General features: G+C 34.8%; 1 protein-coding gene across 1 annotated transcript in view; it reads left to right on the plus strand.

Annotated features, from left to right (window-relative positions):
• The window catches only part of USP28 (ubiquitin specific peptidase 28), a 72,195-nt gene that overhangs the window by 37,899 nt on the left and 8,500 nt on the right, over window positions 1-25,796 (plus strand). Inside the window, 17 exon segments of the mRNA XM_074304219.1 lie at window positions 446-605; window positions 1,958-2,044; window positions 2,783-2,800; window positions 2,802-2,825; window positions 2,827-2,856; window positions 2,858-2,923; window positions 8,647-8,720; window positions 9,586-9,665; window positions 10,089-10,237; window positions 11,849-11,976; window positions 12,282-12,377; window positions 13,437-13,595; window positions 17,403-17,626; window positions 19,888-19,958; window positions 21,285-21,513; window positions 23,465-23,662; window positions 24,315-24,454. Of these exon segments, the coding sequence (XP_074160320.1) occupies window positions 446-605; window positions 1,958-2,044; window positions 2,783-2,800; window positions 2,802-2,825; window positions 2,827-2,856; window positions 2,858-2,923; window positions 8,647-8,720; window positions 9,586-9,665; window positions 10,089-10,237; window positions 11,849-11,976; window positions 12,282-12,377; window positions 13,437-13,595; window positions 17,403-17,626; window positions 19,888-19,958; window positions 21,285-21,513; window positions 23,465-23,662; window positions 24,315-24,454 (1,933 nt within the window).

Consider the following 25,796-nt stretch of genomic DNA (forward strand, 5'->3'; position numbering starts at 1 on the left):
TATAAGAGCAATTTGAGTTTTACCCAGGAATGTGGTCTGAAGAATATCTTTTGTGATAGTAATCCCTTCTGATAACCCCAGATTCTTTCATCTAATAATCAGCAAATAATTTTTTGTTTAAGATCAAGACTATGATGGACTATGTTAGAATTGGTATTCTCAATTTCTTGAGTCTGTGAATCTTTTGTTGTTGTTTATTTAATTATGTATGTATGAGTAGCAGCAATTCCTTGAGTTTTTTTTAATGAATTCATTTCATATGTAACCAGTGATTATGTAGTTCTTTTAAACTTAGATTGTTTATACAAGGTCACTGAAATTTATCACATGGTTCACAAATGAAATAAGGTATATAAAGTATAATACACTGTTTAAATGTCAGCTACTATTTTGCCAAGTTCAATTCTTGATTTTACGGGTATATATATATATTGAAAAAACACAGGACTCATGAAGCAACTACTGTTGAAAATAAACGTTCAAAGAGGAAGCGCTGTGAAGTTTGGGGAGAAAATCCCAACCCCAATGACTGGAGGAGAGTGGATGGTTGGCCAGTTGGACTTAAAAATGTTGGCAATACCTGTTGGTTTAGTGCTGTTATACAGGTAAAGTACTGTCCAGTTTTTTAGATAATCTTGTGCACATAATCTTTATCACCAAAATTAAATGTGAAGAATATTATATATATACCTATATATACATATTTAAAATTAAATTAATAATCTAAAATGAGGGGCAGCTAGGTGGTGCAGTGGATAGAGCACCAGCCTTGGATTCAGGAGGACCCAAGTTCAAATCTGGTCTCAGACACTTAACATTTCCTAGCTGTGTGACCCTGGGCAAGTCACTTAACCCCAGCTCAGGGGGGAAAAAATATATATATATAATAATAATCTAAAATGATTAGCAAGTCTGTTTCATGTGCCACTGGGTTTTGTTTCTTTTGGGAGCCCAGATATCTTAAGGACTAAATCAAATGAAGATAAAAATTTCTACGAAGATAATAGAAGTTAAATTTATTCATAGGCACTTTATAGTTATAGCTCCAGGATCAGAAATAACGATAGAATTCTTTTTTCATTTCTTAAACTGTATTTAGAAATTAAACTATATTCAACTAAATTTTTTTGGTATAACTTTTGACACTACTTGAGTGACCTTCAGCAAATGACAACCTCTCTGGTTTTCTTTCATTAAAATGGGAATGGATTAGATGGCTTTAGAGGCCTCCTTTCCAACTCTGAATATTCACTTTCAGATAGCACTTTGTAGATCAGGTCACAGTTGGTAAGTTATTATCAGTTTGAAATTTTAACAGATTAACTTAATGATTGATGATTTATTTACTGTGTGAAATCTTAGTTTCCTTTTGGATTTGTTTTCTAAGTGTCACTTGAGAGGGGCCCATTCAGGATGAGCTTAAGTTCTGTGAGGTAAAAGTTAGGATCACTAACATTCTATTGTACTTAGTGTATCTACAGAGATAAAGATACTCCATTTAGTTCTGATTTAGAAGCTGTTTCTGCCTACCTTCAAGTTGCTAGCAGTCTTGGGGAAGAATGAATCATTTGAGTGCTAAGTGTGCTCTCCTTCCCCCAACTATCATGTAAACTCCTTAAGAGCAGGGATTGTATTTGGTTTTGTATCCTCAGAACTGAGCACAGTACTGAGGTCTTTAAAAGATCCAGTAGCCCTGATCTTTTAAAGGAGCATTCTGATTAACTAATGAACAGAAGATACAGAATTTTTAATAAAAAGTACAAGGTTTTAATAAATATCATTGAATTAGATAGATTAATAAGACATTCATTTATATATTATGGGTTCTTATGGAATTCTAATGAACAGAATGTTCTCTTTTAAAAGTACATGGAATGTAAATACATATGTACGTGAGGGATGTTATTTTTTTATATATTTTGAGGTGACAATTATAAGACATACTTTTTTTTCCTAGTCTCTCTTTCAGCTCTCTGAATTTCGAAGACTTGTTCTTGGCTACAGTCTTCCACAAAATATACTTGAAAATTGCCGAAGCCACACAGTAAGTTGTTACTGTGATTTTCATAATTAATGACTGAGTTCCTTTCAGCTTAGAGGCTTGACTTTTGGGTTCTCTAAGTATTCTGTTTCTGAACTTCTTTGATTTGTCTTAGCAGTTGTTTTCCCCTCTCTGAGTGGCAAGTTTTCTTCTCTTGGAATAGATTTTTAAAAATTACATAGGATTTTAAATTTATGTGAAGAATTACAAGAAGGGAAGATTTGAAGAATGCTTAGTTATGAGAGTCATCTTGTCACCCCTAGTTTCTATATCTGTTTGCCTTTGGGACTCAGTGAATAGACGATTTTTAAAACATTTGTTCTATTTTGGGATATCCTTCAGTGAGATTTCAGTAGCTATTCAACCCAAATTCTCCAGAGGCCTGAACATTCTTGAAATAGAGAGAATAATCTATTCTTATCTGAGGATTGAGCCTTTAGCCAGGGTTCTAATGCCTCTTTAGATTTCCCCTGGTTATGTATTTCTGTAACAGCAAGTAGGATGACAGCTGCCATGAATGATGACTTAGTTGGTCCTTAGCCAAGATTATCAGTCCCACTTAGACTGAGTTTAGCAGTAGTCACAGAGGCCTTGATAGTTTCTGTTCTATAGTTTAGGGCCTGACTCTTTCCTGAATAGGATTGAATATTGTTTACAGAGTGATTCCTAACAATTTTTCATTTGAGACACTTAATTTCCTACATCAGATGTTAACTACCTTGTATGTTGTGTTTCCTACAGGAAAAAAGAAATATTGTATTTTATGCAGGAGCTTCAGTATCTGTTTTGCTCTAATGATGGGATCAAATCGTAAATTTTGTAGACCCTTCAGCAGCCCTGGATCTCTTAAAGGGAGCATTCCGTTCAGCTGATGAACAGCAGGTACAAAAAGAAGTAAAACTTTTTTTTTGCCTCAAAAACATCCTGAAAAAAAATTCTTTTCAATTAATCTTTGCTGATATTCCACTGACTTTGCTTTATTTCAACAATCAGCATCTGCTTAAGTTTTGAAAAATGGTAGGTGGTACACTAAATAAAGCACCAGCCCTGAAGTTAGGAGGATCTAAGTTCAAATCTGGTCTCAGACACTTAATACTACCTAGCTGTGTGACCCTGGCAAGTCACTTAACTCCAGTTGACTCAGCAAAAAAAAAGAAAAAGAAAAATGGGTGTCAATATAAGTGCTTATGTGAATTATGGACAGCCTTAAAGCATAAGCAGTCAAAAAGGAAGAAGAGGTTTTGGAGAATAGAAGAGAGGAGGAAGGGAAAAAATAGATAGAAAAAATGCAAGTGCCATTGTCAATCAGTCAAAAAGTATTTATTATGTGTTTCATATTCTACTAAGCATTGCTTATAAGACAAAGAATAAAAACACTTCTTATTCCTAAATGAGCTTACATTCCTAATAAATATAATTAATAAATACATATACATATATTTATATGTTTACAATTCACAAGAGGTAGTTAAAACTCATAGTACTGTGAAAAGGAGGGTGCTAACATTGGAATGGGATCAGGAAATGTTTTATGCAAAAGATTGTGTCTAAGCAGAATCTTAAAGAAACAAAAGGTTTCAGGAAGGCAAAGGTGAAGACGGAACATATTGTAAGCTGGTGAAACAAGCATGAAGATAGGAAATTTGAGTATTGTGAATGAGGAACAGAGAAGAGGCCAATTGAGCTAGATTGCAGTGTTCAGAATGAAACACAATGGACTAGCTGAGTGTAATCTCCAACTATAGTACTCTCAAGAAGATTTTGGTTGCTACCACCTACGTAAGTGTGTAGAGAAACAAGAATTTTCTCCTGGATCCATGGTCCCTTTTTATTTAATTTCAACTCAACAGAAATAACTGTTGGGTATCTATTATATGCTAGGCACTGTTCTCTCCCCTGCATTATACTTTCTTTGACCCTCAGTCACTTAGCTGGGTATGTTAAAAGTGTGTGTGGGGAATTTGAGGAAACAAACTAAAACCAATTAGGTATGTTATAGGTACACAGATAGTGGAGACTTTTATGCTCATTTATGCACCCTTTATTCCACCGTTGTTGTCTAAGTCCCCAGAGCAGCTTCATTTCTCCTGTTTACCATGAAAATAAGCTTCTTTCTGTTTGGACCTAGTGCTGTCCTTCAGTCCCAGGCCAAAAACTGCTTTGCTTACATCACAAACCCTGATTCTCAGTTCAGCAGCTTTTCTGGCATTTCTTTAAGAGGATCATGTTATCTGTGTGCATGTCACTTCTGTTCAGGAATCTTCAGTAGCTTCCCTGGGGTCTCTAAGATAGATTCCAGCACTTCTGCTTTTCACAGTTTGGGCCTTGAAGAAGCATCTGCTCCTGGACCTGTAGCTGGAAGGGCCACCAGAGGCAATCTATCCCCAAGGAATGAACTCAGTCAGGAGGATACAGGCACTAAGATTCAGAATCCAGGTTCCTTGTGAACCATTAATCTTTAGACTGTGCTAGGCTCTCTTCAATTTGCTCTTTCCTAGAGAATTCTGGGAAAATAGTGCAAAAAGATCAGAAAATTCCTTAACTCTCCATATTTTCCCCACAAACAAGATAAAACTGAGCCACAGGATGAACATATAGCAATTAAAACCAAGAGTTGGGACAAAACAGTGTTCTTACTGGGACAGTTGAAGATTTGAAGAAAGATACCAAGGAGTATAGGGAGTTGAGCATTTGAATTTAGAAAGATTGAAGGAACCTTTTCTGAGAAGGAATACCAGTCTTAGCTGTGCTGTAGAGAAGTGGTCCTGGGTGAAAAGGAACCAGCACACACCTGGTAGGTGCAGAAACAATGGGACAGGAACGCTGCAGGGGGTAGGCATGTAAGTTCTTAGTTTCTGGTTCCATGTCAGAGGGAAAACTGAAGGGACCTGAGGCCAGAGATAGCATTCTCTTCCCCTTTCCCTAGGACTAGAGGTAATTACAATGACAAACTCTTATTATTATTATTTTTTTTTAAATGAGCAGACTAATGAGAAAGGACCCAACCATAGAAAGTTAATGTAGGATTAGGAAAGACTGCAGTTCATATTCAGAGGGATTTACTGAAGTAAAAAAAAAAAAAAAAACCCTCTTCTACCTCAAAGATTAACATCAAATGTTTTACCTGCCCAAAAAGAATTTGTAGAAAAGCGCAAAAAAGGTTTTAAAAATCAAAATGAATGGGGCAGCTAGGTGGTGCAGTGGTTAGAGCACCAGCCTTGAATTCAGAAGGACCTGAGTTCAAATCCCACTTCAGACACTTAAGAGGTCCTAGCTGTGTGGCCCTGGGCAAGTCACTTAACCCCAATTGCCTCAGAGCAAAAAAAAAAAAAAAAAAAAAAAAGAGAGAGAGAGAGATTGAGGAAAAACTAAAAAATAAAATAAGAACAATCTAAGAAAATCAAGAAGATTATGAAAAGCCAACTAGAAAAAGAGATCCAGAGTCTTACGGAATAAAAATCACTCTTTGAAAATTAAAATTGGGCAAGGGGAAGCCAGCAAAGTCATAATAGACTAAGAAATAATAAAGTAAAATGTAACTAATGAAAAAATAGAAGAGAATGTGTGATATAAGAAAAACAACAGATGTGGAAAACAGCTCAAGAAGAGAAAACAGAACAATTGGACTGCCAGAATGCTATGAGCACAAAAGAATGTTGATGCAATAATATAAGAAATAATTAAAGAAAATTGTTCTGAAGTATTAGCACAAGAGGGGAAAATAGAAATAGAAAAAAAAAATCTGCTGATCATCACCTGAAAGAGCCACCTACAAGGGAGATGTACAGAAATATTATTCCTAAATTTCAACATTGCCAGATCAAAGAGGAAATGTTACAAACAACAACAAAAAACAATTCAGTTCCGCCACAATTATAATAACTTAAGATATGTCAGCATCCACAATAAAAGAACATAGTCCTTGGGATACTATCTATTGAAGATAAAAAAGAACTAGGGTTGCAGCTGAAAATAAGTACAGCAAAATTAATTATAAATCTGAAGGAAAAATATTCTAAATTTTCAGGATTTTGTTGCAAAAAATTGCCTGAACTTAATAGAAAATTTGACATAAGAGCCAAGACTAATAAATATCAAAGACTAGTTTCAAAGGACAAACTTTTATGTTTGGAATTTTAAAATGTTTTATTTAAAACTATAATATAAGAAAAAACAAAATAGAAAAAGAAAATAAAAAAAAAAAGAAAACATTGTCATTTGTCCATCAGAACATCAGGGAGAATACAAAATATGTAACAAAATTTCCATTTCAATAAAACATATGTAATAATAGAAGAGATTATATTCATGAATGCCCATCTTTGCCTCCTTGTAGGTTATTCTTTTGTTTGCTATATGCTACTGCTTACTATTATTTTTTCATTTTTCATTCCTCCCTCCCCTAAGTAGGCCACAGTTAAGCATGGATATATTTATACATATAAATATATGTTTTCAACTATTTACATTTTATATATGTGTAATATTCTCATTAACAATTGGGTAGTTTAAAAGAAAAAATAGAGTAGAGGTGAGTATGATGTGATTCTTTAAAAAAAAAAAAGTAATACCATATAGGAAAAGATAAAAACTGATTGTTTTATATGAATGAGGTACAAGACCAAGACATGACATAGTAATTGGATGGAGGGGGGCTGATCGTTCTGAAATCCTACTTACATTAAGAATGTGTTAAAGAGGGAATAATATATATATATGTATAAAAGGGTATAAAACTTCAAAGTTTATAAAGAAATAAAAAGGAGACGAAATAAGATAAGCTGGAGTATAGAAGGGTGTATAGATTAATGGGAATGTGATAAAAAGGGAGGAAGAGGATAAAGGAGGGATCCTTGGGGTTGAGGTTAAGTAATAGCAAGGCAAGTTAGCAAGTAGAAGTAAAACAGATAAAAAACAAGATGCACATAAACATAGCAAAAATGATCAGAAATAGAATTTATCTAGAACTAAGTAGGGGTAGTAATCACTTATTTCAGACAAAGTTAAAAAATTAAAATAGATTCAATCAAAAGAGAAAAAAATAGAAAAACTACATTATATGTCAATCATTAATATTGTTTTAAACTATACAGAACAACTAGATACTATAAGGTTAGAATATTGCTGTGATACAGGAAATGAATTGGTGGATTTAGAAAAATATGGAAAGACTTGGACCTATGAAGGATCATGACCTTCAGAGAAAGACAAGTATAGTACAACTTTACATAGGTGTAATGTATGTGAACGTATATGTATGATTATAGATGTCTATGCATATATGTGTGTTTATATATATATATATATGTATATGTATATTCAGATAGATATCTATTCATGTACAGGTATATAGTGTGTGTGTGTGTGTGTGTGTGTGTGTGTGTGTGTGCTTGATTATAGTTTGCTTAGGGGAGATAGGGGACTGAAACGAGGAAAAAAAAATATAAAGTAAAAGTGTACAATAGAACCAAAGAAAACCTGCAAGGAAGCAAAAATGGATTGTTTTGAATATAGTTCTTTTTTTGTTTCATTTTGTATTTATTTTAAATAGATACCTTTTTCAAAAATTTGCTTGCTCTTGAACTCAGTTTCCTCCCTCACTTTTTCCTAAGCTGTACCCTCTGACCTGGATTACTCTTAACAGTGTGACTTTTTTCAAGATTCATTTTCATTCTCAGGGAACCCTTTCTTGAAATCCTAATTCGGGCTGTTTTGTTTATCAAATAATCTTGTATTTGCTTGTCTTTTTACTTGTTGCACTCACCCTCCCCAAAATAGAATATAAGCTGCTTAAGGATAGGGATTGCTTTCTTTTATCTCCATATCCTCAGTATCTAGCATAGTGCCCTGTATAAAATAGATGTTTGATTTGTTGACTCTAATTAGCTACTTCCCTCTCATTGTTTTTTCAGAGCCACTCTTTGCTTTTTACTCACCTGTATATTTAAAAGCCTCAAGATTCTTTCTAAGTTTGTTCCCATGGCCTAACCACCAGGAATAAGTATTTTTCATCCTATGATTTCAGTGTCCTCTTTAGAAAGTTAGCATTTGCATACTAATGCTTTCCTCAATGATAACCTTTAGCATCTCTATAACAATTAAGTTTTGAATTTGTTGGTCTTTGTTACCTTCAGATACCTTTTTTTTTTTTTTTTTTTTTTTTTTTTTTTTTTTTGAGGGGTATAGCTCCTTTGGTTTCCCTTATATTTGGCAAGGAGGGGATGAGTATCACCCATAAGTGTCTTCTGAGATTACTTTCTGTCTTCAGTGTCTTAGGTTGCCACGCCATTCCTTTTCCCTAATCTTCTTCTACTGATTTCCAGTATCCCACCACTCCTGCCTTTACCTCCCATACTTTAACCTTTTCCTTTCTTTGTATCCCCAGATGTTAGCAGAGTGCTTAGCACATAGTGTGCATTTAATAAATATTTGATCCGTGAAATTGAATCCATTTATAATTAATTTTTCTAAAGATGCTTTCATGTTCTAGTGTTCTTAGTAAAGAATATTCTTCCTACTTGCTGGGTAAAAGAAAAAAAAAAAAAACTTATTCCACTTGAACATATTAATGTATCTGATGTCCATGCTATTTTTGCCTCTTACAGCAAGATGTGAGTGAATTCACCCACAAGCTCCTAGATTGGCTGGAGGATGCATTCCAGCTTGCTGTTAATGTCAAGTAAGTATTAAGAATTTGACTTTTTGATCCCCCTTTTTTCTCCCACCCCTAATTTTCCCCTAGAGAATTTCAAAATTTTATGAATTAGGAATATCTTAAAAATTTATTCTGGCTGCTTGCTTGAAGAAATAAATTCTCACCAAATCTTATAGATCTTGCTACCCATAGATTTATTGAGAGTCACAATTAGATTTTTGCCTTTCCTCTTCTCTCAAAGTTGATAGCTCTATCCCAGCCTATAATTCTTTTTCTTGATGGTCCCTGGCTGCTACTTTAAAACAGATACCACTTGTGATGCACACAAATTAACCTGTGGTGTGGACATAATAACATTAATTATAATTGAAGACATTGCCTCAGTTTCTGAGAAAGTGGCAGCACTTTCTATTAATATGTGACCATTTTGAAATTACTCCTGTTGTGTGGGGATGGATGAGGGTGGTGGCAACATTAGCCATTTCAGTTTTGACAGAAATGAAATGTGTGACAAGTAACAGATGTTCCTTGTCTTATCCAGCTATTAGGAATTTGATTCCTAAAAGGCTTTGATTCCTTAGGTGAAAATATCTGTGAGTTATAAAAGTATCCTTACAAATAGCCTTTTATCCAAAGCCAGCAACAATTTAAGCTAGGCAAATTAGGAAGGAGTCTGGTTTTCATGTGTATCCTGTATGCCACTGGAGTAGAAGGCGCTTGGGGAAAACAATATATTTGTTTGCAAGGCTTCTCAAAAGTGATTTTAAAATTTTGTTTTATAACATATATTGCTCTCTTGGGGTTGGTAGAAATTAAATAACTTCCACCTTTAATGGGAGGGCTTGATGTTATGGACCATATGATGCAGAATTCTCTACCTTTTTGAAAGCAGCAGTCCCAGGAACAAATCCGAAAACCCAATGGTGCAGCTTTTCTATGGCACTTTCCTGACTGAAGGGGTTCATGAAGGTAAATGCTGTGTTCTGATTGGTTGTCACTTCTGGATCTCTGATTTGTGATCTGGAATATATTATTGCAGGTTCTAGGTGGAATTATCTGGTTAAGAACATCTTTCCTTGTATTATAGTTTTTGTTCTTTTTTATTTCTTTAATATGAATCCTCAGAGGTTTTAATTTTATATGAAGCCACACTTTTCCTGGGAAGGACAGATTTATAAGGAGCTTCTGCTTTGGGAAAATACAAATGTCCTCCACTGGGGGGCTTATTTAAGCTGCATGCTTGCTACAAAACCATAAGTGACTTCTACTTCCTGATTCACCAGAAATTGTTCCAATTCTAGGAAGATACTGTAAAATAGTGTTTTGGGGACCAGAAGGCAGATGGTGGAGGTAGGGTGGGTTTTTTTTTTTTCATGCCAAATTTTCTTCTAGGTAAGACCTTTTGCAACAATGAAACCTTTGGCCAGTATCCCCTTCAGGTAAATGGTTATCGGAACTTAGATGAATGTTTGGAAGGAGCCATGGTGGAGGGGGAGATTGAGATGCTTCCTCCTGATCATTCAGTGAAGTATGGACAAGAGGTTAGTTTGATATTTTTATTTGCTTTTCAAAGGACAAAAGTTCCAGTTAAATAAGGCTAAGATCCTTTGCCAGGGGATTCTTCCTATCATTTTATAAAACCTATCATTTTGCTTGACATTTTACAGGGTGTGAGCAAAAGTCTGTATTTGAGTCTGCATATTTTTAGCAGAGAAATTGTTACCATAATTGAGAGATTCTTTATTCATTTAAAAATCATATAATACATCTATCTCACGCTTTCAGTGTGACCCAGTTTTTCTTTCGAACCTGATCTATACCTAAATAGGGGGAACCTATTGCCTTCATATTTTCGGAAGGCAAAAAAGTACAGTGCTTATTAACTCTTAATATGTAATTTAGAATATTTTTCCTGTAACTTTTTTTTTCAGTATTGAATTCTCTTGCCTATGCTTTGTATATTTTTTTAGATGATGAGGAATGACAGATAAGTAGAGGGTGGTGGTGAGAAGCATGAGGTAAAAAAATACAAGATCTCAAATCAAACTTCCAGTGCCAGTACTGAAAGACACTCTTCATTTATTTAGCCACAATATTGAAGAGTCCAACTTAGTTACTATAAGAAAAATAAGGAAGCTTTCTTGATATGATATTGAGAAACCTATAACAAAATCTTAAGGAAACATTTGTAGAACAAGATTAAAAATAGAATGTCATACCTTGCTAGATTTTCAGAAAAATGTCTCTTAATTTCTGATGAAGACCTGTCTTTCTAAAAATACTCTTTGTGGCTTATATCATCTGTGCAATCTTTTATGTCCTTAGAAGCAATTGAATGTATTGTTCTTAATTTGGAGATCTGTTATTTAAGAATGTAGATACCCTTAAATGACTGAAAAAATTACTTTGTATGCTAGTCTTTTGGTAATTATAGAACTCTCATACTGCCTAAATTCAGTGTTTTGTTTAAGGACAAGGTAGCTGAAGGGGGAATAATAGTATGATCTTGCTCAGTTGTTAATAGATATCTTTATCCAAGTGAAATTGTGACTTGATACATAGTGCATTAAGTAGGACATGACCTTTTATAATTGTCATTCTTGTCCTATGAACACAGGGCATTTACCAAATATTTTTAAATAATTTTGGAAAAAACCTTCCACCACCACTATCAAACAGCAAAAAATAATTAAATTTATGCCTGTTTTCACATTGCATTCCCAACATTTCTCTCTTTATCTTATTGAGAGATGGTGACTTCCATTTATATTAGTGTCTGATATCTCTTAAATTCTTGCTATTTTACAGACTAATCTTTGCTATTTGGTATAAGTCCATTATCTTGGGAAGAATCCATGCCAGTTCATATATCCCTTAGTTATCTTGGAACAGATGAAAACAGGCATAAATTCTTTCTATTGTAAATATTTAACTAACTTCTTTATTAAGTCACCTCTGTTATGAGACCATTTCTTTGGATATTTGAGGAGGAGGAGGAAGGAGGTCCTTTCTCATATGTGTGTTTAGCAGGAGTTCTTTAGTTTTAAAGAAGTAGTTTTGGGAGATACTATTATTGATGTTAAATATAAACATTGCTCTTTTCTGAACTCAATTTTTCTTTTTCTTTTCCTTTTAATTTCTGTTTCTGATAGCGATGGTTTACAAAGCTACCTCCGGTGCTGACATTTGAACTCTCCAGATTTGAGTTCAATCAATCCCTAGGTCAACCAGAGAAAATTCATAATAAGCTGGAGTTTCCTCAGATTATTTATATGGATAGGTGAGGCTTTTCATTCATTTGTCATTTACTTTGTGGCAGATTACCTTTTTTTGAATTCCAGCTATAAAATGAGCATATTTTAAGTGAAGGGTTCTTAATGCATTTGGGAGGGGAAAAAGCAGTTAAGGGAGAGGAAAACATCAATTAAATGTGGAAGCCAGGTGGTATATGTATATACTTGAAATAATACTTTTGTCTTTTTATTTCTTAAAAGGAATTGCTACTTAGTGGAATTTTAAAACATTAATTTAAAGTGTATTTTAGGGATTATTATTTCCCTAAATTATACATTATAATTTTTATAGGTACATGTATAGCAGCAAAGAGCTTATTCGAACTAAAAGAGAACACATTCGGAAGTTGAAAGAGGAAGTTAAAGTTCTGCAGCAAAAATTGGAAAGGTAAGTTATCTGCACCTTAAAATTCAGGAATATATATATTCTAAATGATAAAAAGTGTAATAACTATCACAAATTATTAGGTTATGTTATCAGGCTTAGCTTAGATAATTTTTTTTGTATTGCTACACAGCATCAGAAATAACTCTTGGCTGTATTGACTTCTTCTCCCTCTTCCCCCACCCTCAGAGGAAAAAAAAATTTTAATGTACATGTTGTATGTATTAACTCTGGTGTTTTTACAAAATGGTCAAGAAAAATTAGAAATGAACATGATATTTCAAATCTAAAACATAGAATTTAAAATGAATGTCTGAGAAGATAAATGATTGCCTTAAAGTTATACAAAAGTGTTAGTGGCAAAACTGGAACTAGAACCCGAATCTCCTAGTTTCTTTACTGCTACTTTTACAAGAAAGGCAGAAGATAAAGATAGCTGATCACCCACGCCATTCTCATCCATCATCATCTCTTAATAGGGATGAACCTGAAATTTACTGACTAACAATCAGAATTTGTTATTGAAATGAAAGTAGGTATAAATGTAAAGAGTAGATAAGACTGAAAAAATCCTTCAAATTAAGACAATCATTTTTACATGTGGTTTTGCATGAAGTTCATTTATCATTGACACTACCAGCTAATTGCATTATTTCTTCAGTCCAGCTTCATTTTTTTCTGGCAACTCTAATGAAGTGTTTATTTCCTTTTTGAGGTATTTAGTTCCTTCCCATTAGCCTAGAACCATACTGTGATATATTATAATATGGGACAACTGACAATTTCTTAGAGAATTAGAACCCACTTGAAATACTCTGAATTTCTAGTCTTATTCATGAGATATTAAAAAATGTGAGGGTCATCATGGTCTTGTCTTTCAGAATAGCTTTCCATCTGGATGCTGCAGAAATTTTCCTAGGTTTCTCTCTGTGTTCTCCTGAAACTCATTCTGCTTTGGTGTGAGCCTTTCTATTGGGTCTCCACAGCAATGATCCTGGATTTGTCTCAGGAAACACAGCAGCAACTTTGGCTCTCAGAGTGCATGTTTGTGTTGTTTCCTAGGTATGTGAAGTATGGCTCTGGCCCAGCTCGATTCCCCCTCCCCGACATGTTGCAGTATGTCCTTGAGTTTGCCAGCACCAAGCCTGCCGAGGAAGTGCCTCCCTCGGGGCATGCCTCATCTCTCCACTGCCCCATTTCTGACCTGACAGCCAAAAAGAGGTGATTGGACTTCTCGTAGTAGGGTGGGGTGTTATGTCACTGAATATTCAAGCTGAGTCCTGGGCAATTGTGCAGAGCTCTGGGTTTGGTTCCAAAGATGCTACGCATTCTCAGTTCTGGTCCTCCCATAGTCTAGCCATGTAGCCATGACCCTGAGCCATGTGCTGCCTGCTGACATCCACCCATGTAGGATGAGAGCCTAATGAGATGATGCCCGTGAGTACTATATGATTATCTGGAAAAGATGGAGGGAGGTGACTGCTCCCATGGAGTGACTGGCTGATCTTGTGCCTCTTATATCATCCAAGTCTATTTATGAAGTGTTGGGGAAATGATTAACCCAGACTTTCTCAAAAGGACTGTTGTGAAGACCTAGAGATAATGAATGAGGAGGGCTTTTAATAAATTAATATGTTCTTTGGAGTGCAGACTGGAGAGAAAAAGCATTTATCTAGCACTTACTATGTGCCAAGCACTTTACAAATATTATCTTATTTGGTCCTCAACCAATGATATTTTTATTCCCATCTTACAGTTGAGGAAACTGAGCAGGCAGAGGATTAGTGACTCACTATGAGTCACACAACTAGTAAATGTTGAAGGCTAGATTTGAACTCAGGACTTTATTATTCCATGTCTACTGTGCTATCTAGATGTTTCTTTCCTCTATATAGTATGGGAGTTGGCCAACTTTTTCTGAAAGGGCCAGATAGTAATATTTTAAACTTTGCAGACCAAGAGACAAAATCAAGGCTTTTATGTAGCTACAAGAGAGAAGGCTAATTTCCACAAATTTTTTATTGATGAAATTAAAAATATAATAAAAATGATTGAGTACAGTTTTTAAAAAGACAGATCTACTAATGAGAAGAGTGCAGGGTGATGGTGGTAGAAAAAAACATTTCAATTGGGGTTCAATGTTAGTATTCCTGAGCATCAAAATCGTTGTAGATGTTCATCTGTTAATGCTTATCTGTGATGAAATATTATTTTATCTTTTAAAATGTCTTTTCACACAGAGATACTGCCATATACTGATATCAGTACAGGAGAATATAAATTTAATTGAGTTTGTTCATGACTTAGAAGACTTTTTTAGATAGTCTTGGTGCTTGCCTTTTAATGTGTAATTACACTTGAAGGTTATGTGGAAATTCCTTAATTGCTAGTTCAGTGGATGTCCAAATGTGGGGAATTTCTTTTGCATTTATATCAAGGTCTGAAAAATATTGCTGGAACTGTAGTTCAATCTTGGAAAATTTATCTGTTGCAAATTTGTGTGAGAATAGAGATCTTATTTTAACTTTTGCCAAGATGGAAAGTGTTGAGCTGCTTGAGATTACTTTTGATTCAGACATTTATTAGTTGTTGCTGCCAAATTGATTTTGTTTTGATACGGGTTTTATATATAAACTCTGTTTTGCCTCATAATTTTAGGTTGGATTTGTTTAAAAAAAAATTGTCAGATCTTCAGCAAAAGCTAACTTCCAAAGCCATTCAATGATAATAGTGTGGAAGGCAGTTCTTCTCTATCAGAAAAATTTTGGTCTCAGCACTGAGTTCAAACAGTTGTAATAAATCTTTTTTGTCTTCTTGTTTTGACATAATGGGTACACACTAATAATTAAAAAAGACAGATGTGTGTATGTATGTGTGTATACACCCCCTCATACTCTACTCCCCACATATTGGCATTTAGTCCTGTGGAATTAGTCCTTGCTATTTGTAGTATGCTCAGCTACAGTGTAAAAGAATGATAGTACCCAAGGTAGTCTGTGTCATAATTTTTTAGCTCTACCATTGTAGTACAAAAGCAACCATAGACAATGTATAGACAAATGAGATATATAAGACAAACAACTTATGTTGCCATAAAACTTTATGGAGCCTGAAATTTGAATGTAATATAATTTTCACATCTTATGTGGTACTATTCTGTTGATTTTTTTTCAACCATTCAAAAAAATGTAAAAACTATTCTAAACTTGTGGCTGTACAAAAACAGGTGACAGGCTGAAGTTCACCGATGGCCTGATTTAGTAAATCTTTAGTATATTCTCCTGGGGGAAAGAAGGCTGAATGGGTTTTTCCCTCATTTTTGATGTTATTTTAGACTCATTTTTGTTTTTGTTAGTAGTATTATTTTTTCCCTATTACACATAAAAGCTATTTTTAACTTTTGTTTTTTTTAAAGTTTTGAGTTCCAAATTCTATTCTTCCTTTCCTTCTCTCCCCCCTTTTAGGAAGGCAAGCATTCTGATGTAGGTTGTAATGTTTAATCATGTAAAAATATTTCCTATTATTCAATCTGTGTAAGAAAACTTGAATTAAAAAAGAAAGTGAAAAATAGTATACTTTAGTCTGAATTCAGATGCTCCCAGCTTTCTTTGAGATGACTAGCATTTTTCATCATGAGTCCTTTGGGATTGTCTTGGTTTATTGTATTGCTAAGAGTAGCTAAGTCATTTACAGGAGATCATCATACAATATTTGTTCCACTATTCCTCAACTGATTGCCATTCCCTACATTTCCAATTTTTAGACTTGATAATCTCCGACAGTAATGAGAAGGGTTTGGTATTTGAGTTTGTTTTGTTTTGTTTTGTGTGTATATCTCTAAATTTAAACTAAATTGGTTTCAGAGAGTAGTGAATAACTATCAAATTGTTAAGGAAAATGTGATTTCTGCTTCTGATCCTGTATTGGGCAAATACTTTAGTTTTCAAGCCTGTATCTGATCTGGTCTGAAAGAAGAATCTGCTTTAAAAAGCTGGTTATTGCAACTCTGAAATACTACTACAGACCTCTCAGATTGGCTAAGATGACAGGAAAAGATAATGATAAATGTTGGAGAAAATAATACATTGTTAGTGGAGTTGTGAACTGATCCAATCATTCTGGAGAGCAATTTGGAACTGTGCCAAAAGGGCTGTAAAACTGCATATCCTTTGATCCAGCAATGTCTGTACTGGACTTGTTTCCCAAAGAGATCAAAAAAGAGGGAAAGGGATCCACATGTGCAAAAATGTTTGTAGCAACCCTTTTTGTAGAAGCAAGGAGCTAGAAACTGAGTAAATGCCAATCAGTTGGGCTGATAATAAGTTATAATACATCAATTTTATGGAATATTATTGTTCTATAAGAAACATCAGCAAGATGATTTCAGAGAGGCCTGGAAGGACATGAACTGATGCTAAGTGAAGTGAGTAGAGCCAAGAGAATGTTGTACAAAGCAACAAGAAGATTATTTAATGACTAATTCTGATGGATCTGGCTCTTTTCAACAATGAGATGATTCAGGCCAATTCCAATAGACTTGTGATGGAGAAAGCCATCTGCACTGGGAGAGAGGACTATTGGGACTGAATATGGGTCACAACAAAATAATTTTTGCCTGCTTTTTTTCCCCTCAGTTTTCTTTTTTTCTTTTTGATCACATTTTTCTTGTGCAGCATGATGAAATGGTGGAAATATGTTTAGAAGAATTGCACATATTTAACCCATATCAGATTACTTGCTATCTAGGGAAGGGGAATAGGGGAAAGGGAGGGAGAAAAATTGGAACACAAGGTTTTTGCAAGGGTAAATGTTGAAAGCTATCTTTGCATGTATTTGGGGGGGAAAAGGCTATTATTAAAAAGAATTATTATTATTAGAAGTTTTCCAATTGGTTTTCTTAATATTCCATGAAGTAGTCTTAATAGAAAAATGAAAACTATGTTACTTTGTGAATAACTTATTTTAGTTCAGAATTACTACTTGAAAAGAAGTATTGGTCATCTGATCCTTTTTTTTTTTCCCCTTTAGTATTAGAGCAGAAGAATACTCTGGCAAAGTTGAAGTTTCTCTGTCCTCCTTGGAAAAAGAAAATTTACTACAAAATGATCTGATAAATAAGCCATTTACATCTTCCCGACCTTCAGTGAAAATGCCTGAGCACCCAGCTCCAAGAACAATTACTGAGGAGGAAATGAATTTTGTTAAGACTTGTCTTCAGAGGTGGAGAAGTGAGATTGAACAAGATATACAAGGTTGACTGTTTTGTAGCATATTGAGCAGTTACTTTTTATTGATTTAAAAGTTAGATGGAAGAAGAAAATTTGGGGTCATATATTTTAAGACATACTTCCTAATTATGTCATTGTCTTTATTGCATAAATGTTGTTGTCTTGACTATCTAAACCTCTCTTATTCTTTGATTTCTTTCTAGATGTAGTATGTTTTAAATAAGAATTTTAAAAATTTAATCAACTTATATTAGCTAAAATGTTCTTTGTAGTGCCTTTTTTATTTAAGATTTTTTCATTTTATTCTTCCCCAGTGAACTTTCTCAAATTGTTTTTTAAAAAAGTCTTTCTGAATCAAATGCTTTCATTTGATACTCTGTCACCTTAAGAGTTCAGGGATATTACCAGTCAGGAGGTAATATAGGCAGAACCTAAGTCAGACAACAAAAATTTATTAAGTTCCTACTTTTTGCCAGGCACAGTTCTAAGCTTTGGGGATGCAAAAAAAGGGATAAAAGACAGTTCCTGATTCCAGGGAGCTTATGATCTAATAGGGGAAACAACTTTTTTTTTTTTTTTTTAATTTTATATATATATATATATATATATATATAATATTATCCCTTGTATACATTTTTCCAAATTATCCCTCCCCTCCCTCTATTCCCTCCCTCCGATGACAGGCAATCCCATACATTTTACATGTGTTACAATATAACCTAGATACAATACATGTGTGTGAATATCATTTTCTTGTTGCACAATAAGCATTAGATTCCGAAGGTACATGTAACCTGGGCAGACAGATATTAGTGCTAACAATTTACATTCACTTCCCAGTGTTTCTTCTCTGGGTGTAGCTACCTCTGTCCATCATTGATCAACTGGAAGTGAGTTGGCTTTTCTTTATGTTGAAGATTTTAGGGGAAACAACTTACAGATAGCTGTGGACAAAAAGAGAAAGATAAAACATAAATTGGAGATAATCAAGAAAACATTGCATGAAGGAGATTTGGAAAAGCTTCTTATAGAAGGTCAGGTTTTAGCTAAGACTTAAATGAAGCCAGAAAAATAAGGATGAGGAGAAAATTGCAGGTACACAGAACAGCCTATAAAAATGCCTAGAATCTGGAGATGGAGTTCTAGTGTTACTTTTAGCAAGATGGCCAGTATCTCTGAAACTCAAAGGTTTATAAAGGGGAGTAAGAAGTAAGAAAATTGAAAAGGTATGAAGGGGTCAGATTTTAAAGGGGTTTACAAACCAAATAGAGAATTTTATACTTGATCCCACTGGTTTAAAAAAAAAATTCACTGAAATTTAATGAATAGGAAGGGTAACATGGCCATACTTTTACTTTAGGAAGATCAATTTGACAAACCAAGTGGAGAATGGACTAGAGTGTGAAGAGACTGGAATCAGATTAGTCAGCGGGCTATTCAAGTAGTCTAGGCTTGAAATAAAGAGGTCTTGCCCCAAAGTGATGGTAGTGTTAGAGGAGAGAAGGGGGCAGATAGAAGAAATGTATGACAGTAGAAATTAATTATAGGACTTGATAAAGATGGGATGGAGTTGAGAAAGACTGAGTAGTGAAGGATGGCACTTAGGTAGTGAACCTTGGTTACAGGGAGGATGGTAGAATACTCAATAGTAACAGGGAGGTGAGGAAGAAGGGAAGATTTTCAGGGTGAGGAAGAAAGATTAGTTTTTTAATATACTGAGTTGAAGATGTTTACAAGATACTCATTTCAGGATATCCAAAAAGCAATTGAAAGATGTAAAACTGGTCAGTAAAGAGAAGTTAAGGCTGGAGAAATAGATGTCAGAATCAACTAAATGAACATGATAAAACTATGGAAACTGATAAGATCAGTACGTGAAATAGTATACAGGGAAAGAGAAGTACAGAGTACTAGCACAGAGACTAGGATATCACTCATGGTTAGTAAAGGTGACCTGGATGAAGATCCAGTGAAGGAAACTGAGAAGGTCATAGAGGTTGAAGAGAACCAGTATAGAGCAATTTTTAGAAGAGTTTGAAGGAAAAAGAGGCTGATCAACAGTGTTAAAGGCTATAGAAAAGTAAAAAAATATGAGGATTGAAAAAAGGTCATTGGATTTGTCAAGAGATCATTGGTAACTTTGGAAAGAACAATTTGGGTCGAAAGAATCCATATTATGGATACCTAAACACTTCTTCATAGGGGAAAAAAAAGATGTGGCTGATATGAGATGGAATGAACTTTATTTAGCTTTTCAGTGTTATATCTTTTTTTTTTTTTAACAGACCTAAAGAACTGTATTGCAACTACTACTCAAACCATTGAGCAAATGTACTCTGATCCCCTTCTTCACCAGGTAGGATAAGACTAAATGGAAAAATAAAACTATGTGAGAATTTGATGGATTTTTTCAGCTACAAAAAAAGATTTATTAATGTATTTTTTACTTGAAATTGCATTTTTCAAAACTGATATACCAGTTCAGTCATAGGGTATTATCTTAAAACACATAAAGAACTGTTGGAAACCATTATATACTTTGATTTTTCTCACAAAATGATACCTCAAACAAAATTAAGAGACTCAAAAAAAAAAAAAAAACCCACAAAAAACAAAGAGAGGTCAACCTAACTAAATTTCATTATCACTTCCTTATTCTTCTACCTTTAAGGTATCAGTTTACTCTGTGGACATGAAAGGTTAAAAAAAACCCAAAACAACCTTCCTTTTCCCTACTCCTATCTTTTCTTTGATCAGAGGAATAATTCTACTACTAAGGTACTTAGTTGTGTTTGCAGAGTTTGTGTGGCTTTAGAAGTAAGTACCATATATCCAGGGAAATCCATCTTGACTATTCTCACTGTTCTCACTGATAATTTTTCACACTATATTGATGACTCCATAAATATTTGACAATTCACTGAATCACCAGAATGAAACTTAATTTGGTTCTCTGTTCTCTAATTCTCTGTTAATCTGTTTAAATATTTGGCCTTAGCATGATTGTACTTATCTCAATACATGAAAAGATGAGTAATTTTAGTGTGTGTATTCTCCCTCCACTGACTGGATCTTAATAGCTTAATAAATTGGTGTGAACAAAAATATTCATTTTTTTATAGCCAATCCTCTGTGCCTTTCTAAGCCCAATTATGCTGATGTTCAAACAATAAATCTACACTAAACTTTTAGTAGGACTTTGAGAGCTCATCCTAAACTGACAATCTTCCAGTAATTCCAGGGTTAGTGGATAACTTCATTGAAAGAATATTACAGTGGTTATACAAATTATGAGGATTCTATGCTATTAAAATGTTAGCGTTTTCCCTCTACTTGCAGAAGAACTGCAGAGCTTAGATAATTGGCTCAGAATGAAATCCAGTGATCTGAAAAGGGAGGGATAGGATCAAGACAACATTTGAATTTGCTAAATGTTTCTTCTCTCTCTTCTCAGAATGAGCAAATAGGTGTCATGCTTTGTTCTGAGGATGAAGGCCACAGCTCACAATAATTGACAACAGTAGACAGATCAAGATAAATGTTGCTTCTATGTTAAAATATTAAGGAACATGCCTAGCAATTAGGAATATCCTTTTAGATTTTAGTAATCCTATTGGAAGACTGAAAAGTCTCTGCTTAAAATTACCCAAGAGTAATTTTCAGGTGCTTTTTTGCTTTTCAGGTGCCTTATCGTTTACATGCAGTTCTGGTTCATGAAGGACAGGCAAATGCTGGACATTACTGGGCTTATATCTATAATCGACCCCGAAATATTTGGCTCAAGTACAATGACATCTCTGTGACTGAATCTTCGTGGGAAGAACTTGAGCGGGATTCCTATGGAGGCCTGAGAAATGTTAGTGCTTATTGCCTGATGTACATTAATGACAAGCTGCCCCACTTCACTGCAGGTAACACCAGTCAGCAGAGTGCAGCAAGTTATGCTGCCTTGGGGAGGGGAAAGGCTTGGTCTGTGGCATTCTTTATCTTTGCATCTGATGAAACTACTGTGATGAACATTTCACTTCTGAGATTACAAGAGACATTTCTATAACATCTTTGAGTTTTGTTTTCCTCCTGCATGTGCTAGATACCTATCATATACTGTGTATATGTGAGGAGCATTTTGCTTAAGTAGTATATTGGCCTCACTAAGTTATATATATAAAAAAGATATGAAGGGTGGAGAGTTTGGACACTGAGAAATCAATTGTAATCACGATTACAGTATGAAGACCTGTTGGTAAGAATTATTTTATAACTGACTTTTCATAGCTGTTAGTATATTAAGTAAAGTCAGTAAGCATTTATTAAGTGCCTATTTTATGCCAAGTACTGTGTTTAACATTAAAAAGTGAAAAAGAAACCCTGACTGCAAGGAGCTCAATCTAATGGGGTTGACTATATGTAAATAGCTATGTGCAAACAAGTGCTATACAAGATCCTTTGGAGATCATCAACAGACAAAAGCACTAATATAAAGGAGTGCTAGGAAGGACTTCTCCTAGAAAAGGGGAATTGAGCTGAGCCATGAAGAGGGAAGAGATTTAGAGGCATAGGAGACAGTATCTCAGAGTGGGAGATGGGGCATCTTGTGAGAGGAATTGTGAGGAGTCCAGTGTTATTGTATTGAAAGTAAAAGGAATAAGAGGAATAGAAAGGGAGGAAGGGGCCAAGTTTTGAAGGTCTTTAAAAGCCAAATAGAGAATTTTGCATTTGATCCTAGAAGTAAAAGAGAATCACTGGAGTTTATTGAATAGGGAGGGTAACATGGTCAGACTTTCACTTTAGGAAAATCACTTTGAATAAAGGATGGGGATGTGATAAGAATCATAAGAGAAAAATAGATCTCAGAATCAACTTAATAGACGCAATAGTTGAGACTATGGGAGCTGTTAAAGATCACCAAATGAGATAGTGTGCAGAAAGAGGAGAAGCTATCTCAGAACAGTCTTGAGTATCACCTGTGATTGACAAATGTGGCCTGTAAGAAGATCCAGCAGAGGAGATTGAGGTTTATAATTACATATGTGATTCATTTTGACGTTATAGAAGCAAATACATTTAGCAAAAGCTCTTTCTGCTTGTTGCACAAACTAATCAGTAACAGCTTGAGGGAGTTGTTTCCATGTAGACTTTTTCCACATTGTGTGCAGCATCATATGGAAAGAGTACATCTATAATCAGAGTCTAGTTTAATACTACTTCTGATGTTTGCTTCCTGAGTGACCTTGGCAAGTTACTTAATTTCTGTGGGCTTCAGTTTCTTCCTTGACTTAAAGTCCTATGTTTTTGATGTCATTATTTACCATGTTTGGATTTTGGGGGATTGTTTAGTCTCTAGCCATTATATTAATTTACTCATCTCAAATTGGAAAAAATATAAATAACTTCTTAGGCTTTAATTTATTTTAATTATGAATAGTTATTACATAATTTTCGATTATTGCAATATAAATATTTTAACCTGCATAAGCACTGGTTAAAGTAGTGAAACATTTCAGTCTGATCATAAACTCTGGCCAGACACTGTGGGATGGCTTAAGAGTTTATTGATTCCTAGTCTTTGTAATATTCTCACTCTTTTGCAAGTTCATTGCATCTATTCCAAGCCAGGACTTCCTCTGTGATTACTTTTGCTTGTTGCTATTAGTAACAAATTAGCATAAATTTTGAGAATTGACACCATTTGATTGATGCAGTTTCTGTTGGGGTTCTTTATAAATTTTGTATTTAAAAGGGAAAAAAAATACTTCTCTTAACAAATTTGCTATGTCCTGAACTTAAGACTTAATGTTTTCCTGATGAACTTCTCTTGTTGGTAAGCTTGTCTCACACTGACTTCATTTTGGTCTCCTTCAGAAGCGGCAGCAACTGAACCAGACCAGATGTTGAAAGAGGTAGAAGCCTTGTCTGTAGAACTCAAGCATTATATCCAAGAAGATAACTGGAGATTTGAGCAGGAAGTTGAGGAATGGGAGGAACAACAGTCCTGCAAGATTCCTCAGATTGAATCCTCTACCACCTCTGAGTCACAGGATTTCTCAGATACTTCACAAGGTGCTGAAGAAATTTGTTCATACCAGTTATATATTTTAACACCTAATGGTCCAATGCAGTAAGCTGGATCTCTACCCTCAGTAAATTGAGTGGTATTACAAGCATTTTGATGCCATTTTGCATTTTATTACTCGTTTCACAATATGATAGTTTGGAGATGATGAAACTCACACAACCTAAATGCTCCAAATAACTTTCTTTTCCTCGTTGAACATTAACTTCATTGAATATAAATTTCCAGTGCTAGAGTATAGTCTCTGAAAAAGAAATGGTGGCAAAAGACTTAACTACCCAGGTTTTCTGTAGTTACACTTCTCTGTTAACTTCAATTGTAGTAAAAACTAGTTAGGTTTAGTAGCTGTGGATTAAGAATACTGTTTTCAAAAGGTGATCTCTTCCTGGTGAATTATCTATAGGAAGATCTTGTGATGTATTGAGAAATAGGACTGCACTATTGAATATCTGCCCATGGGGACAATGAAATAAATATTTCCTCATCACTATTCCCAGAGGGATATCTTTTTAGATGTAGGAAGAATTGGGAAGTGGATTTTTAAACTAGGTTCTGGTCCTACTTGATTTTATCAGATGGTTTCTTCACTTTATTTGTTTTCTGGTGCTTACATCTTTTTTTTGACAAATTTCTTATCAGAACCATCCCTGACCCCTTCCCATGGTGTTCGGTGTTTGTCATCTGAGCATGCTGTAATTGCAAAGGACCAGACAGCCCAGGCTATTGCCAACACAGCATATGCCTATGAGAAAAGTGGTGTGGAAGCAGCTCTCTCAGAGGTAAATGGGTGTCAGAAATGCATCCCTGCTGCACTGCTGTATTGTTCAGCATACTCCTTAATTTTATAAGTTAAAACATTTGTTTTGTCATACATCTATAAATCCATCTTTGTCATCTTTAACCACTCCCTCCTCTCCCATCTGCCCTTCTGTTTTTTTCTCTCATTCTTTTTCTCCCTTTTCTGCTGCCACAGCTTAAGGAAGCTGAGCCCAAGAAGGCCAACCCCCAGGAAACAAACCCTGCAGATCAGTCAGAGCAGCTCCAAGAGGCTAATGGGACTGAGTCGGCTGGCCAGCCTAATTCTCAGGTCTCTGAAGTCGAGATTCCCAGTGTGGGAAAGATTCTGGTTAGATCTGATGCAGATGGATATGATGAGGAGGTACACGAGATGAGTGCAGGACTTAGCTGTTGTCTCTCCTTAGTCTTACTACATTTCTGTTCTTGTGTGGCTGAGTGTGTTGGTTTTTTTTTAAACATTTTAGAAAGAATGTAATTTACCTTTCCTCAGTATAGCAAGTATAGACAGGACTAAAATGGTTTTGCCTTTGTAATAATCATCACAAATTATAACATTCAGTTATGACTAAAATAGCTGATGACCATCTTCCTTCTTTACTTACGTGTCTTCTTACATACAGATTTGGGCACATTCAAGTCCCCTGCATAATCTCAATAGTTTAGAGAGAATTTGCTCACATTGTCTTGGACAGAAATCCTCTCAAGTGAAGGATCTTTGTTATTGGTGATGGCGATTATTCCACTATCATTCTTACAGAGTCAAAAGTTTGATTTTTTTTTTCCCCCCATATGCCCAGTATCCAAAACAAAGGGAGATAACGTATGTAAATTGTAGGTTTTCTGAAGTCAATGATATTCATCTTTGATCTCCTTTTTAAACCAAAACTACAATCAGATACACAATTCTAGCTCTCAGATTTCCATTATCTTGTGAATGGAGGTTTTTGTGTTGTGTTTATTTCCTAATCTTTGCAAGGCTTTGGTTTTATTTTACAGGGACATCTTTTGTGTAGCCTCCTATTAGTCTCCAGGTTGTTGTAAATGATCTGTTTATCTTATTGGACTTTGTAATCTTGGCGTATTCACGTTGTATACCCAGACTTAGTGCCAAATTTGGAATGGTTGCCTCAGATTCTTCTCCTCTGTGAAGCTATAATTTTGTCTGATTCTCTAACAATGCTTTATTGGGGATATTTTTAGTATTGTATATCTTCACTTGTCCTAATTTAGAGGGAGTATATAGGAATGGCTAGTGTGACTTTGGCAAAGGCTTGACATTGTGTAAAGGGGATGGGGGCATCGCATGACAGATGTACACATAGC

Source organism: Sminthopsis crassicaudata, chromosome 3 (assembly GCF_048593235.1).
Source record: "Sminthopsis crassicaudata isolate SCR6 chromosome 3, ASM4859323v1, whole genome shotgun sequence".
NCBI classification, from domain to species: Eukaryota; Metazoa; Chordata; class Mammalia; order Dasyuromorphia; family Dasyuridae; genus Sminthopsis; species Sminthopsis crassicaudata.